Raw genomic sequence first — 20,184 nt, forward strand, 5'->3', positions numbered from 1 at the left:
CTCCATATTAATATGTGTTTGGAGACCAAATTTTACATTTTTTGAAATTTTTTTACTATTTTTTTAGATATATAGAAAATCACTTAATCTGAAAATTCTGGACCATTCAAAAATAGTGATTTTCAATAAATCTAAAAAAATAGTAAACAAATTTTAAAAAATGTAAAATTTGGTCTCCAAACACATATTAATATGGTGAACAAGATGAACAGTTCGGATTGACCGTTAGAATTTTGAAAAGTTAAATATTGAGCCGTAGCACAGGCCAAATCGTAATATGCATAGTACCATAGACGCACTCAAAATTTCGTCCTCGTAGATAGAAAAGAAACAAATAATTCGGTCTTATTATAGAATTAAAAAAACCAAAAAGAGAGTGTTCTTCTTCGAAAATAGCGGATTTGGATCCCATAAAACTCTTGTAGAATTTAAATTATAAAGGTTTCAAAGAGATATTTAGTCACTCAATAAGCCGAATTTTTTTTAATTACCACGGTAAAAAATTTAAATTAATTCGTTACCACTCTAAATTTCAAATTGAAAAACTACCACTCACGCAAATTCAATCCGTGCACGAAATTTCATTTTTATTTTAATTTTTGTTTGTTGTGTGTGAAATTTTTAGACTAAGTTTTCTTTTTTTGTTCTATTATGCTTTGTTTTGTGGTGTATAGATAGGGGTGAAAACGGAGCCGGATTATCCAATCCGAATCCGCTCCGAATCTGGTTACTATCCGTATCCGAATTATGCGGATCGGATAATAGACGGATACGGATCCGGATAATTTCTTAGTATTCACAATATATCCGGATACGGATTCGGATAAATTCCAATACCCGTAAACGGAACGGATATCCGAATAAATCCGAATTTATCAGCGAACCCGCAAACTCTTTATCCGCGAACCAGTTGGCGCCGAACCCGTGAACCCGCTGCTCCAAACATGGAAACCCACTTTTATTTGAAAATATTCAAAAACTGCAGCTGGCGTGAATCGAGCCCAAGACCTCATGTTTAAGAACCATAGCACATAGCCACTGCACTAAACACCCTTTTGTGTAATTGAAGCATGTCTTGAATATTTAATATTGGCTATTCTTTTATTTTTCCATTCCCTACAATTTCTTCTATTCTCCCTTTTCCATTTCAAACCTTTTATTTCTTTTCTGATTTGTTTTTCATTTTTTTCTGTTATTATCTAATATAGAAAATCTTGTATCTTTATATTATTTTTGTATTCCCCACATTATTTGTATATAAAGTTTATGTGACTCAATTATCCGATCATTATTCGTTTTATATCCGTATTCGAATCCGTATCCGTGGACTATCCGTTCCGTATCCGTATCCGTTTCAGGCGGATTTGGTTTTAAATTTTGATATCCGTTTACTATCCGTATCCGTATTCGTATCCGCTCATTATCCGACGGATGCGGATATGGTATCAGCATTATCCGCTCCGTATCCGCTCCGTTTTCACCCCTATGTATAGAACTATATTTTCGCATCAAATTAAACAAAGAAATTGTAGAAAATAAAATGCACTTGACACAAATTTTTTACTAAGTTTAAACTAAAAATTATTATAATAAATAAGTTGGTGTGCAAAATAATATAAATTATACTCATAATTTGATTAACCTTTTAAACTACAATAGAACATAACTAAAAAAATTAGTGCGCAAGATGGGTTGACGCACATGTTAAAATTTGTGAGCTCACTAGAGTAGCGTGAGTAGTGGTTTTTCAATTTTGAAATTTAAGATGATAACTAGTTAATTTTGAATTTTTACCGTGATAATTAAAAAAATTTCGGCTCAATAAGCATGAGACATGAGTCATTTGATTTTCTACTTATCTAAAAAAATAGTAATTTTTTTCCAAAAAATGTAAAATTTAGTCTCCAAACACATATTAATATGGAGAACAAGATTAACGGTTCGGATCGACCGTTTGGATTTTAAAAATTCGAATATTGAGCCGTAGCACCGTAGGTCTCTATGCAACCCATAGCACCTTAGCCTTATCCAGAAGGGCATTTTTTATTATTTTTTCTCTATTTAATGAAGACACAAATAAATCATCAAAATAATAAATACGGTAAATTAGACCACTTCAATTATAAAAATATAATGTACAAACTATAAAACTGCAGACATGCAAAATTCACATATAAAAATGATAAAATAAAATATTAAAAAATATTAATTTTCAAACAGTAGAACCGATAAAATTTAGAGAGGTAAATAAGACATTATGAATTTTAAAGAGAATTTTATGTAGATCTTTCAAAAACTAGAAGTTTACGAGGGGCATACCTGAAATTCCACCCTTTTTTCCCCTTTGTTTTTGTTTTCGCCTAATGCGCTGCCTAGCTGTCTGCAACAAAATATCTCCTTTGGTTTTTTGTTGCTGTTTCTTATTTTGAAAAATGTAATAGTTCTCTGCAGATAGAAAACATGACATTTAAAAAGTAGAACCCAATTGGAAGGACCCGTTAGATAAATGTGATACAGTGATAGAAATATCCGACTGTTCACTTATCTTTCTCTGTTCCAACAATATTGATCGAAATGCTTATTCATTTGAAAATATTTCTCTGTGTACTTTCTAAATACTGGAGACAATTGGGTGCTTTTTCGCAATAAGCTTTCCTTATTTAAGAAACTCTTGTTGTAACCGGTCTAAGTGGAACACCTTAGACTCGGTACGTTATTGGCTATTTGGCTTATTTCAGAATACCGCGGTCGAAGGTGTAGCATTTCATAAACCAGGTGCAAGTAAAATATCTTCTCAAATGCAAAATTAGCAAAATCTGAACTCTAAACAAAATACATACCATTTATTACAGTTTTTTCAAATTTCTGTCCTTCCCGTCCCCTCTCCATTTTCCTTCTTCCTAGGTAACCTTCAACGCGTAGGTTTTGCTCCTCTTCTCGGTTTGCTCTCCTTCTCTTTTGTCCGGGACAGATCTTTTGTAGGGTTAGGCCTGGGGTTGTCTCGAATCCAGGATGGGGCAACAGACGTTGATCTATAGTTTCGTGGCGAGAGGCACGGTGATCCTGGCGGAATACACCGAGTTCTCGGGGAACTTCACCACCATCGCTTCTCAATGCCTCCAGAAGCTTCCTGCGAGCAATAACAAATTCACATACAATTGCGATGGCCACACCTTCAATTACCTCGTGGAGAATGGCTTCAGTGAGTTGATTTTTTTTATTATTATCTCTTTGCATTTCTCATACTCTAATCATTTTGTTGATCCGGGTTTTGATATACGATCTTTATGGTTGTGGCGCAGATTGAGTTGGTTGAATTTACTTTGCATTTTCATGTGTTTTAAAATCAACAACACGATGAAACAATAATATTGGAAATTTGACATTTTCGATAATAATTTATTTATTGGTTTTGGATGTGTTCAAATAGATAAGACCCACTCTGTCAGAGTTTCGTTCAATAGGCTGGTTGAATTATTTGGATATATTATCTGGGACATGACTGTCTAAGTTTTGTCACGGTGATTTGCGTTGTACATAGGAAATAGAGAATTTGGAAACTTCACACTGTGGTTATAAAAAAATAAATAATAATAACTACCATTTTTAACAGAGCTCTGGAAAGGGTCAGGTACATTGGATTCCTGGAAAATACCTGTCTGAATTTGTCATGGTATATGCAATTTGTGGTGGAGAATAGTGAACTTTGAGAACATCATGGAATTATTACAGTATTATGATGGGCCTTGGGATGAATAATTTGCAAACTGTTCAACAGATAAAATATCTCAACTGACTAAGTGTACACACTGGTTGAATTGACCGTTTGTGAAGAACCACCCCTAACACAATTGGCTAAGGCATTGCTCTCCGTGTGGGTGTATCCGCATTGAGGATGATTGGAGGGCTTTGTCCCTCATCTCATGCTAAAAAAAAGAAAAAAAGAAAAGAAAAGGAGAGGAATAACCAGTTGTCCTCTCGTTCAACTTTTGAGAAGTCGTAATCTCAGATATAAGTTTGGATGCTACTTCTAACTCATGCATCAAGATTATTACAAATGTGCTTAATGACTTGATGCTAGCCTCAACCAAAGTTCAGACAATATAAAATGCATTGTGAACTTCTCATTTTGTTGACATACTAACCACTTTTAAAATATACCTTTCATTTTCACTTTTCAACTTTCACAAAGGTTGTAAGTTTCATTGTTCTTCTTGATTGCGCTTTCTTGGATAGATGGTCAGATGGTTGATTTTCTTGCTTTACATTTTTTTGTTTTGTTTTGACATTGTTTATGTAGTTCCTTTTTTTGTTGTGTAGCATATTGTGTTGTGGCAGTGGAGGCTGCTGGAAGGCAGACACCTATGGCCTTCTTAGAGAGGGTAAAAGAAGAGTTCACCAAGAAATATAGCAGTGGCAAAGCAGCAACTGCCACTGCCCATAGCCTCAACAAAGAATATGCGTAATTCCTCTTTTTTTTCTTAACGTTTTACTGGGGCTACTTTTCACGTAGCAATTCTTATTTTTTGAAGAAAGAAAATTTCTGACTTTTGAAATAACGCCAAACTATCTACTCCCAACACCTAAAGCTGTTACAGAATTTTTTTAAATAATTCATAATGATCATGCAATTCTGATGGAATAATTATGTTTTGTCTAATTTTGAGAATTTAATGCGAGTCATGTAATATCGTTTCAAGCCTGAGATGAACAAAATAAGCCAAATGGATTTTTTTTGCTGAGCCTGCAGATTTAACTAATTAATTTGAAAATATTTGTTTTGAGTTTTATGCAGCAAATGCTATTTGCAAAGTAGCAAAATATTTGATGTGATTTGCATGAAGTCATTAACCCAAGTGAACTCCTGTATTGAACCTAAAGTATTGCACATTGGTCAATGATTTGACTGTAGTATGATCATGTTGTTAGTTTTTAATTGTAAATGTGACAAAATATTTGATCTTATTATGGGAATGTACTTGATGTAATTTGCAAAAAAACCTATATAACGTTTTTCTCAGTTCACAGTTCAATAAGAGGTGGTTTAATAGCATATTTAATTCAATCAACAGTTCATCTGTCATAAAAAAGTAATGTAACTACACAAGTAGCTGTGCTTAAGACCTTTTCTTTGAAATGTCATAGGTCAAAGCTGAAAGGACACATGCAATATTGTGTGGATCATCCAGAGGAGATAAACAAGCTTGCTAAAGTCAAAGCTCAGGTCTCTGAAGTCAAGGGTGTCATGATGGAAAATATAGAGAAGGTAATATTCTGTAAAAAAAAGAGGTTGAAATATCATGCTGTATGCACCTCTTCTTGCAGTGCAAGCTTCATTTTTACAAACTTTCTTCTTTTTCCGTCAGGTTTTGGATCGAGGGGAGAAGATTGAACTGCTTGTTGACAAGACTGAGAACCTTCGCTCCCAGGTTTGTCTGTAACCATTAAAATAAGCTTCATTTGTAAAATTATGATTTTCTTTTTGAGATTAAGAAAGCATAATTTTGTTTTAGAATTGACACCTAGTGTTTTATCTTTTTGCATTTGCAACTAGCACCCAAACTGGCGTAAAGTTAGGCCAAGAGGATGAAACACTTGATTTTAATTCAGTATAAATAATCAAGTGATCTGTCCTGAGTTTATGCTCAAAATTTAGGGTTGTTTAGTATTTTTTACAGTAAACCTTATTTTAAACAATGTCTGCTTTTCAACAAATAATCGAAAGTATTGACTGTTGCCTAGTAATAAATGAAACATCTTCTGTAATTTGCAAAACACCGTTGGTATATTCTTCAAATAAATTTAAACAACTTTCATTTTCTATTGCAGGCACAAGATTTCAGGCAGCAAGGGACAAAAATAAGGAGGCAGATGTGGTACCAAAACATGAAGCTTAAGCTCGTTGTCTTGGGCATCATTATTGCTCTAATCCTCATTGTAATTCTCTCTGTTTGCCACGGCTTCAAGTGCACTTAATTGGGTCGGAACTCAGAACGGGTCAAACTTATTATAGGGTACCATTACACTTTCATCTTCTTCTTCTTTTTTTGTTTTTTTTGTTTTTTTGTTTTGTTTCAGTCGACAGGCTGGTTTGATTTTTCGTGTATTGTTGGGTTTTAGGAGTGGGGGGATGCGGAATGTTATAACATACAAGGGTATTGTATCAGCGATGTACTTACTGACTATACGCATGTATAAGATGCAGCTTGTTCTTTTACATTATAAAATTAGTATAGGAAAAGCTTTGCTTATTTACTAATAACTAATTGAGTGTTTTCTTATGTTTTGTATATATATTATTTTGTCAATCATCCATGTCGATAATTCTTTGATATTATTGTTGGTAAAGGTGTATACAGGCGGTTGGTTTTGATTTAATTTAGGTCATTAATTCGATTTATTATAGTCAGATTATAATATTTATAATTCATAACTAACCACAATATGAAAATGATCCAATTTTAACTTTATTTTAAGTATTTGGATTTACACGAATTTTGACATGATTCATCGGAAAATAAATTGTAACAAAAACACAAGTAAAAAGTTATAATTGCAAAAACACGAGTGCAAAATATATCAAACTTATAATAATATAAAGATGTGGGTTGAAATGCACCCAAATGCACCCTATCTTTCAAATTATTTTTCTCTGTTTTCAAAGTCCGAATAGTCAATCCAAACCATTAGATGCGATATATATATTAAGATGTGTTTGGAGACCAAATTTTATATTTTTTGGATTTTTTTTACTATTCATTAAGCCACTTTGAAAATCGCTGATTTTATATTTTCTGGACCATTGGATCAGCGATTTTCAAAGTGGCTTAATAAATAGTAAAAAAATTCCATAAAATATAAAATTTGGTCTCCAAGCACATCTTAATATATAGATCGCATCTAACGGTTCAGATTGATTATTCGGACTTTGTAAACGAAGAAAAAAGATAGGGTACATTTGGGTGCACAAAAATTTGAATACCAAAACGCCACTTTTTCAGGAAAATTTGAATTTTGACACGGTCACATTCCCTAGGTTCGGCCACTTTTTTGCGGACCGCATCCCCTAGATGCGGCCATCCTTTTTTTTTTTTTGTTCAGACTGAACTGGCGCACGAGAAGGAAAAAAAAAAGGTGGCCTAGATGCGGCCATGCTATTTTTCGAAATTCCACAAAATTGTGGTCTTTTGATTTATCATTTTTTGAGGTATGGTATTTTTAAAATTCTTGGCTATGTTTTGTTGCTACTTAAATTTAAGAAATATTAAATTACTTCATCTTACTTTTTATGTTTTATATTTCGTTTGATAACTTAGGTTATGGCTTAAAATTTAATCTGCATGAAAGAGAAAGATGAAAGATGAATATTTATCTATGACAGTAGACTATAGACGAAGTGTGGTATAAATTAAAATTATAAAGCTACTTATGACAAACAAAAGTTATTTAAAATTGAATGATTTCACAATCAAAATTTAAGCATAGATATTGTTTTTATCAACTTAAAAAAGCTATAATAATAACAACATTTATTGGATATGTCATATTTTAATTCTTTATAGGCATTGGAAATTAGTTTTAAACATATTAGAATAAAGTTATTGTTATTTCAAATTTGAATGACCATCAATTATTACTCACAATAAGACAGATAATACATTGGTTAAAATCATATTATGTTTTATTAACAAAAATAATTTAAGAAAACAAAAGTCTAGTCTCTATATATAGATTTCTGACCTTTTCTAAAATCCTGCGATAATGATAAAACAAACAAATGGTTAGGAAACCCCCTCAGGACTAGATCAATTCCTCCATTTGTCGCAATAAACCCCTCTAGAATGGCATCATTAACACAACATTGTTAGTATGGTTCCTTGAAAGTTGAAACTCAACCTCATCCAGCTCGAGAGACGTGACTTTGTTGTTAATTACCCATATCAAAATCATAATTTAAATTATAACTCTAAACTAAATTTAGTTGCTCTATCTATTTACAAAATATTTTTTATTTTATTTCATGTCTATGTTCGACTGGATGAGCAAATGACTAATACAAATCATATAAATTAGTGTGCTTATATTATCCAACATAGTGCTAGGAAATGCATATTACATGTAGAAAATGCAATTCATATATAGTTTCATATAAACTTGAGTAGGAACTAATGCGTTTGTTATGCAAAATATGCATCTAATAAATGTGAAATATAATAAGTGAAAAATATAAAACTCTACTGTGTCAATTATGATATAAAAATTATGTGCGCCTTCTATATTATTATGTTTTTTAATTAAATTGACTGTGCTTGATAAAATGCGGAAATAAATTTAAATGCATAAAATTAATCTTTTGCACATACAACCTTTGAAAATTACAAAATACATACTTCATTTTCGTTTCAGTACACTTAATAGTTTTACGAAAATCAATTTCTATCTTAAATGTTGAAAAATTAAGCGCACATATAAGGCACTTCAAATTTCAACAACATCTAAAAGTAATTAAGAACATTTTTAGTCCGTTTGAAAAAGTGGTTTAACTTGCACGAATATAAAACTAGAGGAGGGTTCAAATGCCTCTATGTTTTTGTGCCTCCATCTCCCTCCATTATTTTCAAAGTTCAAACAGTCGATCCGAACCGCTCAACCTAACCTCCATACTAAAATATGTTTGAAGACCAAATTTTATATTTTTAGGAATTTTTTTACTATTTTTTTAGATAAGTACAAAATCAGTAAATCTGAACCATCTAAAAACAGTATTTTTCTACCTATCTAAAAAAATAGTAAAAAAATTCCTAAAAATATAAAATTTGGTCTCCAAACATATTTTAGTATGGAGTTTAGGTTGAGCGGTTCGGATCGACTATTTGAACTTTGAAAATGATGGAGGGAGATGAAGGCATGATGGAGGCACAAAAACATGGAGGCATTTGAACCCTCCTCATAAAAGTATTTAATTAGTTGGCACAAACATTTGCATTATTATTTTGGACTGCTTGAACTCCATTTCTCAGACGAGATACAGAGAAATCTTACATAACATATCTATATTTTAGCTAAACCAACTTAAACTAACTATACATACCCTTAACAGGTTAAACATATGACTAACAGAAATTTACACAACATTAGACCATCTACAGTACACATGCACTACACAGCAAAACCCACACTATTCACATGCACCAAAAATACTAACACTCTCCTCTTAGGCACTGGTCGACAGGAGCAGTTGACATCATGTGCCAACCATATATATAGCAAGCTTTACACCTATAAATATAACACGTACCACAAGTCAACAAGAACTTTAGCAAGCAACTGGATCTCTGAAAGCAGAAATTTCTTCAAAAATAGGCAGCCTCTTAGACCTGAAAGGAGCCCATTGCTTTATTGCCATATCCAGTATCTCTATCATGTCATCCTCCATCCTGCTCTCATCATCCACTGGCTCCTCCTTTTTGTCCCAAATGAGAAACTTTGTCTGTGAGTTGATCCTATCCATCAATTCCTCTGCCCTTTTGAAGATCTTGCTATCACTGTAAGTCATGTACTTTCTTTGGAGAATGTCAGTTAGAATTTGGTTGGCCTCCTCTAGACGACCTTGTTCAATGAGGCACACAGAGAGATTGCATGCTTTGTTTGCATCAGGATCGATCATTTGCGCCTTTCGGTATACCACCTCAGCTGCAATGTAGCTCTGTTGTTGCATATAAGCCCATGCTAGGTTCCCCTAAATATAGATTGAGCGGAAATAATTTAGTAGTGTTTTTCTTATGAACGAATAACCTTGCAAAACTTCTTTTTTTTTTTCTCATTCACGTGTGCCTTCTCATCATAGCCATTTGCTTAAATTGGAAACAATTAAATCTTGAACTTGATCGAAGTATATATCGTCATTATAGTAGTGCTGACATGCATTTACATAATAAGTGTGTGCGGTACCGGTACGTTGCATACTGTATCGATATATATCAAAAGCGGAGTGAAATGATATGAAGAAATGTTAGAGAAGTAAACGAAACAGACATACCAGGACACGAGATGTCTCTTGCTTGACTGAAACTTGGATCTTTTTCCCATGAGACCTTGCTCTTTTCGTGGTCTTTCCTTGGAATGCTTCACCTATGTATATCTTTCTTAGCTTCCTCTTCAACAACTCTATCTCTTCTTTGGTCCTCCCGCATTTCTATTTACCAAAAGTACAAGTGTACTTAATTCAATAAGAATATATATATAGATAGATTATAGATACTGATATATGTGAACTTAATTAATTATCTGTTTAGTATAAAAAGCAAACTCAGAATTAATTAATTATCTTATAATCATGTAGTTAGTAATCGTTTTAATAATTTAATTTCTGATTTGCAATTGATGGAAATTTCTTTAATTGATAGACAATTTACGTGGGCTAGATCACAAAATTCCAAATCCTTCACTCTTTTAGATAGATTTTTTTGTACTGTAGATTGGGATTCGCAATTTAATCATACAATTTTGACCTTTTTTCCTCGAATTTACTTAGATCACTCCCCTTTACTTTTAAAAGTTGGCTTGGATAGTTCGCAAAAGGAATATATGTTTAGATTTGATAGGAATTGGTTAAAAGAGGAAGGATTTTTAGAACTGTTGGAAAAATGGTGGACCGAACATGTGATATTAAATGATATAGGTAATAATTGGAAAATAAAATTGCAGAAAATGAGGCAGAAAATTAGAGGATGGCATTGTAATTTACTAGGGGAAAAGAAACGTTTAAAAGAAGGATTATTAAATGAAATTGGAATTTTGGAGAAAAAACAAGAGTCACATCACTTAGAGAGGGATGATTTGGATAGATGGGTTAACGTTGCTTGTCAGGTGAAGTTTAGAGAAATTATGAATGAGGAAGAGTCGTATTGGCAAAATAGGGCTAGATTACAGTGGTTGCTAGAAGGGGATTTAAATACAAAATTTTTTCATGTTTGTGCTTCTAATAGGAAAAGGAAGAATACTATTTTATCTTGAGAACATGAAGGAATTCTAATAACATATCCTATAGCACTAACATGTGACTAGTTTTTATAAAAGGTTATTAGGGTCCACATGTGATAGGGATCTGACTTTAGCTGAGGGTTTATGGAGTGATATAGAGATGTTAGATGACAGTCAGCATAATGACTTAGAAATTTTTTGTACTATAGATGAAATTAAAGCTACTTTATTTAATTGCAATGCTTCTAAAGCACCGGGGCCAGATGGCCTTTCTTTTGCGTTTTATCAGGCTAGTTGGGATTTTGTCAAATCAGATTTGTATAAACTTTTTGCTTCTTTTTATTTTCACAACCTTGATATTTCTAAACTAAATCTAGCTTATGTATGTCTAATCCCTAAGAAAGAAGTAGCACCTTTTATTTCTAACTATAGGCCTATTAGCCTAATTAATTGTAGTTTTAAGCTTATTACAAAGTTGTTGGCTGATAGGTTAGCTAGGGTTATGGACTTTTTAATTGATGATACACAAACAACTTTTATAAAAGGTAGAAACATAATGGATAATGTTGTTGTTGCATCAGAGGTTTTACATCAGGTTAGGGTATCAAAATCAAAAGGTCTTCTTTTTAAGTTAGATTTCGAGAAGGCTTATGACCTTATCAATTGGGATTTTTTGTTTGAAGTTTTAAAAGCAAGAGGTTTTGGGGAGACTTTTCAAAGATGGATTAGGGAAATATTGTCTGGTAGTCGAACTTGCATTAGTGTCAATGGCTCTTTAGGTGACTATTTTAGTTGTAGAAGAGGATTACGACAAGGGGATCCTTTATCTCCTTTTTTATTTGATATTGTAGCTGACTCTTTAAATAGAATTTTAAGTAATGCTAAACAGGCTGGTTATTTGAAAGGCTTAGGTAATTTTGAAGGGGTTGGGGATATCTTAAATTTGCATTTTGCAGACGATACACTTTTATTTTTAGAGGCCAAAGATAACATGGTAGAAGCTTTAAAACTCCTACTTTTTGATTTTGAAAACATGACTGGTCTTAAGATTAATTATCATAAAAGTGTGTTGATTCCTCTAAATATTAGTAAAGTTGAAAGTAATAGATTAGTGAACATTTTTGGATGTACTGTTTCTCAGTTACCGATTACGTATTTGGGGGTTCCTATTCATTGGAAAACTATACCTATTGAGTGTTGGAATGTGTTGATAGACAAAATAGAAAAACGTTTGCAAGGGTGGAAAAGCAAGTTACTTTCTATAGGGGGTAGAGTTACTTTACTTAATTTTGTCATTTCCGCTATTCCATTATACTGGTTAGCTATTTATAACATGCCTGTCACGATTAGACATATAATTGATCAGTTAAGGAGAATATTTCTTTGATATGTGGGGCATTCAGTTAGGAAAAAAAATTCCCTAGTATCATGGCAAGAGGTGTGTGCAGACAAGGATCAAGGGGGGCTAGGATTGATGAATTTAAAGACTATTAATTGTGCTTTGTTGGCTAAGTGGTGGTATAGGTTTAATGATCATGGGGTAAATGGGAAGTGAAAATGCATTCTAAAATCTAAGTATGGTTTGTTAGGTTGTACTACTACTATGTCTGCTTTTAGGTCGGGGGTGTGTAAACGTAAGCATATAGTGGACTTAGGTTTTAGCAAAGAAATTGGTAATGGAGCTAATATATTGTTTTGGTATGATAGATGGTTAAGTGAGTGTGCTTTATGTGATTTATTTCCAAAACTATTTTCAATAGCTGTAGATATTACCATTTCAGTGGCCGATGCATGCGCTGAGGGTACTATAAATTTGGTATTTAGAAGACAATTGGTAAGAGATTTAAGGAAGAATGGATGAAGTTGTGTGATCAATTAGGTCGGGTGCGAATCTTTAGGGATAGAAAGAATAGACTTTTTTGGAGATGGGATGGTCAAGGTAAATTTACGGTTCACTCTTTCTACACGTGGTTGGAGTTTGGAGGAATTAGGAATAGAGATTATGATACTGTATGGATGGTAAATATTCCTTTTAAGATCAAAATTTTTCTATGGTTAGTTAAGAAAAAAAGTGTACTTACTAGGGTGACTTTGAGTACACGAGGATGGCAAGAGGATGTGTCTTGTGTGTTTTGTGGTGCAGCTGAAACTATAGATCATTTGTTTGTGCAGTGTCATTTTATTCGAAGTATTTGGAATTGGATAGCTGATTTTAACAATTTTTCTTTTGATTATTCAACTATTGATGAATTATGGTTTATTGACAAAGATATTCCCTTGAAAGATAGGTTATTGATAGAATTACTTAGAGGAGCAGTGTTATGATCAGTATGGTTAGCTAGGAATAAGTTATGTTTCCAAGGGGTTACAACAAATTCCAAATTAGTAGGGGCTCAAATTATAGCTCTAGCGTATTTTTGGGTGAATAATAAGTGTTCGGGTTCACTTTTGAAGTTATCTTTATTGCTTCCTACTAATGTTGATCAAATTGTGGTATATTATGTGAATTCATCATTGCAGATGGGGCAGCATGGGCAGGAAGAGGTAATTAGGGGTTTCCTGCCTATCGCTGGATCCGACCAAAACATACATCCAAGTGAAGTAATAGAAGAGTAGCCTCAGTTTGGTTTTTTTTTGGCAATTTCTGCTTATAACAAGTTGTTTTGCAAATATTTTAGTTTTGTATGCTTAGTTGGAGATCTTTGTTTTTCTAGGTTGGATGCTATGTTGCCATTTGGTACTATTTTAGATGTATGTTTACATTTGTAGCTTGTTTCTTACAGGATCTGGTACCAGAGGTTTGATACCGACTCCTATGACATTGTAGGTTTCTTTATATAAGAAATCGGTGGTTTTATCCACTTTTATCAAAAAAAAATGAGTACTAGTTAAATGCATCAAAATTCATACAATTTCAAAAAGCATTCCTCTTGGTCATGACAATCTATGCAAAGGATGCAACTTCTTTTTCCTTTTTTTTATTATGTTGCAAAAAGTGGCATCTGATACCTGCTTGTGTCGATAGTTGATACAGAAAGCTAGTTTTAACATCATTCATCTGAGTTTTCAAGCATATAATGATATATTTCTATATATGCTTTCGCTACTCTCTCTCTCTCTATATATATGCTTGCATATCTGTCTCATGCGTCCATGAAGTGAGGCAAATAAAAAAAAATGTGGATTCCTTGAAGCAGCTGTATACATGCATATACAATCATCGAGAAGGCCTTTTATAATTATATTATTACATTATTACATTTATTGTTAAGTCTAAAGATAGCTATATTATATATTATATTGAAAAATTATTGAAGGGAGTAAATAAAAGATAATACTAATCAATAAAGTACCTTGTAAAGGTCAATGAGAAGATTGTCAAGGGATTCTTGGGCTTGCTTGGAGCAAAGGTGTCTAAAAGATTTAATCGCTTCTATCGCCTCTTCTGATCGTTCTCGCTGCTTCATCACCACGACCATGTCCTTTAGAGCACTGTCAATCCGGTCACAACTGTTCACCGCCTTCCAAAACCACGGTATCGATGCATCCAAATCCTTCTCCACCAGCTTTACATGCATAAATTTTTTCACATACCAGCTAATTAATTTATCACTTTCTCCTATGTAATACCCATTGACAATCTTATTATTAGCAGAATATTACTATCATACAATCAAACTTCCATCTTGAAAGTTGAGATAAAAACATATCAATTCTATCCATGGTTGACAATAATTAGCTTAATATAGTAACTATTAATCACAACAGATCTGAAAGAGGCAAAATTTGAACTAATCCAGAACAACTATATAATTGAAATGTATAATTGTACCTGTAAGTGCTTCGCTCGAGCATACGGCCCGTCTCCCGGCGGGATCTTGTATAATACATGCATTGATTCCTGGTCTGCATCTCTCTCTTCATCTCCCCATTCGTATCGACCATTTTCCATCTCCTTCAAATCTCTCTTTCTTCTAGTAGACTTTGAGAAGTACACTCCAGGCTTTTATATATCTTCCCTTTTTTTGTCGCACAGAAAACACTCAGTAGACCTGTTACAATATTTAAGGGACTGGAATTAATGTGGGTTACACTGATCATTTAATTAAGTGGGGCCCGTGCATATACGACTGGTGTTAGTAGTCCATGATGGCGAAGAACACCGGGATCATGCACAAAATTTTGTGGGTCAGGGGAGAGGAGAGGGATCCAATCATGTCATGAATCTGGTACGGTTTGTATCAAGACGCTTTTCCGACTAGGTTGGTCGTGATTGCTAATTTGGTGAGGGATTTGGATGGATAGTTTCTTGCTATTCTTGCAAATTAGTTGCTTCTTTACAAATTAGACCCTAAATGTTATGGAATATGAATAAGCGAGCACATAATAAAAATTCCTCCAATAATATTTCCCTAAAAAAATATCCTTTGTTATTTTTCAAAACTGCAGCAGATTTGAACGAAATGGTGCTGACTATCTTGGAGCGCTCCAATTGGTATTTTTGTTAATAGATATAAGTTATTATGTTAATAGATAAATATGGTGCGCCTCAATTCTTGGTGCCAAAATTAATTATTGTTTATGTTTCAGATCTTACATCTTGAAATAGTTCTATAAACTCATGTCAAGAAATAAATTTGGTGTTTTCATTTAGCTTTTCAACTGTTCATATTATATTACAAGCTTTTTGAAACTTTTTAGAGTTTATGAGTTTACATTAGCATGATTTTATGTGTAATTATGTATTTGTATTGCATCAATCTTCTATTTAATTAAACTTGAGCGATGTTGATGCCTGAACTTTTATATGCATTGAATAGTGATATCAGAAAAGAAAAAAAAAAGCCAGATCAGTTTGACCTAATTGTGTGTTTATCAATTAGATGTTTACCTGAAGAAAATTTAATGTTTATATTGACTATTGTCTATCTTAAAATCCACCACAGAAATTACCCCTAAAAACTGTGTCTTGTTGAAGAGATTGCAAATTAAAATTAGAGCAACGGGCCTCAACATGATAATAATATGAATTATTTTAAACAAATGAAAGAACTCAAATAAAACATAAAAATTCACAACAATTATCACATGTCGGATCCAAGTTGAATTTCAATTGAGATTACATGCATGTAAGAGTCGAGGCATACCTGTATCAGTCATATATAGGAAAAGAAATGAGGGAGCATTTTTTATTTTTTTGTTTTCAAAGTCTAATAAGTTGATCTAACCTCTCGACATGATCTCCATATTAAAATATACTTGGAGGCCAAGTTATATATTTTTTTGAATTTTTTTTTACAATTTCTTATATAGGTACAAAATTAGTTTTTTAGACCATCCAAAAACAATGATTTTGTACCTCTCTAAAAAATAGTAAAAAATTTAAAAAATATAAAATTTGATCTCCAAACATATTTGATCATGTTGAGTGGTTTAGATCAACTGTTTGAAATTTGAAATGAAGATAAAGGATATTGTGAGGTACGGTGAGGCATTTGAACCCTCCTAAAAAAATAGTTAATTCTAGAAAGTAATCAATCTATCATATAATGAGGGTAAAAATGTTTGACAGTTCTATTTTGACTTCACTCATTACATGAATTATATATATTTTATATTTTAACTCTATTGTTCGCATATAAAATGATGCAAAAATAACACCGTCAATATCTTTACCCTATAATTATACTAGCAAAAGAGAGTTTAAATATTCCCAAACATTACAATTCGATGGATTTATAATAAACAAAAATCCATATGGAGGAACAAAATTGAGTAGTAAACCGCTAACCGAAAAAAAAAATTTAGTCAATAAACTAAGTGTAAGTTTTGAGATTTTAAATAGTTCAAAAAAAATGCTTCAGTGATAATCCAAGCGCAAAAAAAAAAAACGCATCGTATCTTTTCTGTAACACCTTTGCATCAAATGTTTTTATTTGATCAATCGCTTGTAAAAATATCATCTAATGGAAGGAATTAAAGGATCTTCCAAAATGAAGAGAAAAAAAGGAACAGGCGCCAAGAGAAATTTAAATTCGAAAGGTGATTTTTTTTTTTAAACAGAAATGAATGATGAATCCACACAGTTGAGATGGATATATAAGAGTGGATCAAGATGAAGGGGATTTTTGGGGTGCTTGATATGAGGGAGATTTTATAAAATTATTTTTCGGAAATTATTCTGAAATTAAATACACATATTGAAAAAAAGTTTTAACTTTTAAATTAATATACTATCAGATAAAATATAATATTAAAAAACATACAAAAAATTAAATAAATGATAAAAATGTTATGTACATTTAATTAAAAAAATACTCACGCGTTGATTAATAAACCACATATTTATGAATATCTATTAGTAAAAAATTGAATAATTTTCATTCATGTGATTAAATTAGACAATTAATAATTAACTCAACAAATAAAAACACTTGAAATATTTTAGTGATTTAAAACTAAACTATCTGGAGTATTAATTCATTGAATAATAAATATTTAAATTCTATTTAATTCGATAATTGTTTTACTTTTACAGCCGCAATTCAACATCACATTATATTGCCATTGTACGCTTTTACGTTGAATATAAATTTTTTTTTTCAGTGCACACTTAAGTCCTTTTTTACAGTATGCATCTTTCTGTCATAAAAAGCCTCTTGACCTGGGAAAATAATTTACCTCCTTTATTTCTTCTTTTGTTGACAACAGTTTTGAAGTTGGTAATATGAGATGTGTGTTTCCTTGGTGTATTATATTTGCGGGCACTTTGCTCATTGCTGGTGGGCGGGTTATAAATGTGAAAAGGTGTTCAAAATTATACCGGATTTCCGCTTAGTAAAGTTCATACTGTTCTGATAAGTGTTGAATTGATATAAATTTAGATTTGTAGAGAATTCACACTTAAATAGAAAAAAAAAATATAATTATTCACACTTAATTTCTTTAATAAATGTGAATCTGTACATTTTATTGGTACATGGTTTCATATTTCTAACCATTTTAGCATTACAAGTTTACAACATAGATTTCAGTACTTTACTTTATCATCACAATTAGAGGATATATTAATTTAGAGATGGTCTCAAAATGATTATTTTACTGTCCATTCTTTTTATAGATGATTAGAATATGAGGGAATACCAAATTCAGAGTACAATACTATATGGAAATCACATATACCTCTGAAAATCAAAATTTTCTTATGGTTAGTAAGAAGAGATAAAATTCTTACAAAAACTAACTTGGCAAAGGGTTGGCCGGGTAATATAATTTGTGAATTCTGTTTTGAGCTTGAAAGTGCATATCACATTTTTGTTCATTTTTCATATATATGTTAGGTTGATTTGGAATTGGATTGCATTTCACAATAACTTTATTTATTTTTTATTGTGATAATTTAGATGAACTATGGTTGATTGATGTTGCTATTCCTTTGAAAGATAAGTTAATACTTGAATTATTAAGAGTATCTGTTCTTTGGACAATATAGTTGGAAAGAAATAGAGTATATTTTAATGACTCTAATCCTCTCCCAATTAAGTCCATTGGTACTAGAATTATTTTCTTAACTACTTTTTGGTGTCATTCTAATTCTAGAAATTATTTACTTAAAATTAAGTTTAATGTTGCCATCTGATGTTAAGGATCTCCCATATTTAATTCGGGAGAAAGAGGCAAACAGTTTGGATACAAACCTGTTGTTATCAATAGCTAGAGAGGGCACCAACGATTTTACTCATGATGGTGAAGCTGGCAACCCCCCAAATCAAATGTCTAGAAAAGAATTGAGTGAAGAATATATTGTTAACTGGAATGCCATAGTTTAGCTATTATTAGTAGGTTGTTGTTTCTTTTGATTACTCTAGCTTATTGGTTTGCAAGTGCTGATGTAAGATGAACAACTGTATGACTTATTCGTATTTAACTTTGGTATCCATTTTGGACACCATATCAGATACTTTTGATTTCTATAAGAAGTCAATGGAAATCTCCACTACTTACAAAAAAAAAATTGGTGCCAAGAAGACTTGGGCAACGAAATGTCAGCAGAAGAAATCATTCCCCCCCTACAATTTTAGATATTTTGAAACAACTTACAACTTTCCAATTTAATATACATATTCATAGTCACTCTTTTGTGGGGCATATTATTATTCTCGTAGAAGTAGAATGTCGGGTGCACCATTACTGGAAATCATATTTGGTTGATTATTGAATTTATGGTATATTAGGTCAAGACACGTATATAATTTATTTAGTTATTTATTGAATTCTTGTGCATAAATATTCACAATTATGTTACGAAATTCAAGCATTTTTTTTCCAACATTATTGTGTTTGGACTTCCCTAAAAATAGGCAATGCTAGGTTGGTAAATCTGATTTACTAAATCATAACCCTCATAATATTGATATGATATCATTAACGGTGTTCTTATCTTACAAAACTAAACTAAACTAAAGGATGAGAAAATAAGAATTTCAAATATTCTTTAATTACTTTTGCACAGATCAAATGGTATTTTCAATATATTTGCATATACTCAAAAAAATTTCAATTTAAATTAAAATATCCAAAATATTTTCAATATAACAAGATGACTAAGATCCAATTCCAAACTAATGGCTTGGTGATCTATAATAAGATATCCAACGATTCTTTAAATTTATACAAAGAAAACTCAATTACAGTATATTATTGTTGAAACAAATATAAAATTTTTGTTTACCAACTTCAAACCAATTAATAGATACTTACATTGGCTGCAGCAAATTTGTTAAAATTCTATTTAATACCATATTACAAATCTCAAATACATTCATAAGTCATAATATTATAAGATGATTTGCCCAGTCTGATATGATATCCTTCTAAATATGATGTATCAAAATTCACAATCATCTTTTATTTCATTTTTTTCTCCTAAACCTGGATAAAGAAAATTGCCATATTGTTTTAGGCAAATAATTATTATCGTAAAATTCAATTACCTTGGTCAGGATAAGACAATAATTTTCGAAATATCAGGTTTATGCTAATACAGATAACAAAAGAAGGGTGATTTATCTTCAACTTTCATGATAATATGGATAGTAAAACAAAGACAATTTATCTGAAATAATACAAATCATTTTACAAATACTTGATATTAAATAATTAATTCACCTAACTATTTAATATTCACAATCTTAGACAATA

At 31.8% G+C, this 20,184-nt stretch overlaps 2 protein-coding genes across 2 annotated transcripts; one reads left to right on the forward strand and one right to left on the reverse strand.

The window, feature by feature from the left end:
* The first annotated feature begins 2,841 nt into the window (after window positions 1-2,841).
* Window positions 2,842-6,266, forward strand: LOC144559775 (putative vesicle-associated membrane protein 726). Its single transcript, XM_078308895.1, has 5 exons — window positions 2,842-3,202; window positions 4,321-4,462; window positions 5,146-5,266; window positions 5,367-5,429; window positions 5,830-6,266. The coding sequence occupies exons 1-5, from the start codon at window positions 3,013-3,015 to the stop codon at window positions 5,974-5,976; spliced, it is 663 nt and encodes a 220-aa protein (XP_078165021.1). The 5' UTR covers window positions 2,842-3,012; the 3' UTR covers window positions 5,977-6,266.
* Window positions 6,267-8,965: 2,699 nt separating this feature from the next.
* On the reverse strand, window positions 8,966-14,972 carry LOC144559425 (protein SULFUR DEFICIENCY-INDUCED 1-like). Its single transcript, XM_078308445.1, has 4 exons — window positions 14,816-14,972; window positions 14,337-14,549; window positions 10,040-10,195; window positions 8,966-9,739 (listed from the first exon to the last, which is right to left on the reverse strand). The coding sequence occupies exons 1-4, from the start codon at window positions 14,933-14,935 to the stop codon at window positions 9,317-9,319; spliced, it is 912 nt and encodes a 303-aa protein (XP_078164571.1). The 5' UTR covers window positions 14,936-14,972; the 3' UTR covers window positions 8,966-9,316.
* Window positions 14,973-20,184: the final 5,212 nt, after the last annotated feature.

The sequence above is a fragment of the Carex rostrata genome, chromosome 9 (genome assembly GCF_964058835.1).
Source record: "Carex rostrata chromosome 9, lpCarRost1.2, whole genome shotgun sequence".
Taxonomy (NCBI): domain Eukaryota; kingdom Viridiplantae; phylum Streptophyta; class Magnoliopsida; order Poales; family Cyperaceae; genus Carex; species Carex rostrata.

What these genes read in the sequence shown, in the direction of transcription:
- LOC144559775 (XM_078308895.1), top strand. Translation starts at nt 3,013, where the DNA reads ATGGGGCAACAGACGTTGATCTATAGTTTCGTGGCGAGAGGCACGGTG. An exon ending in CCTCGTGGAGAATGGCTTCA is followed by an intron (nt 3,203 to 4,320) that starts GTGAGTTGATTT and finishes TTTGTTGTGTAG; the next exon opens with CATATTGTGTTGTGGCAGTG. An exon ending in CTGAGAACCTTCGCTCCCAG is followed by an intron (nt 5,430 to 5,829) that starts GTTTGTCTGTAA and finishes TTTCTATTGCAG; the next exon opens with GCACAAGATTTCAGGCAGCA.
- LOC144559425 (XM_078308445.1), bottom strand. Translation starts at nt 14,935, where the DNA reads ATGGAAAATGGTCGATACGAATGGGGAGATGAAGAGAGAGATGCAGAC. An exon ending in CTCGAGCGAAGCACTTACAG is followed by an intron (nt 14,550 to 14,815) that starts GTACAATTATAC and finishes ATGCATGTAAAG; the next exon opens with CTGGTGGAGAAGGATTTGGA. An exon ending in AAGAGACATCTCGTGTCCTG is followed by an intron (nt 9,740 to 10,039) that starts GTATGTCTGTTT and finishes ATCTATATTTAG; the next exon opens with GGGAACCTAGCATGGGCTTA.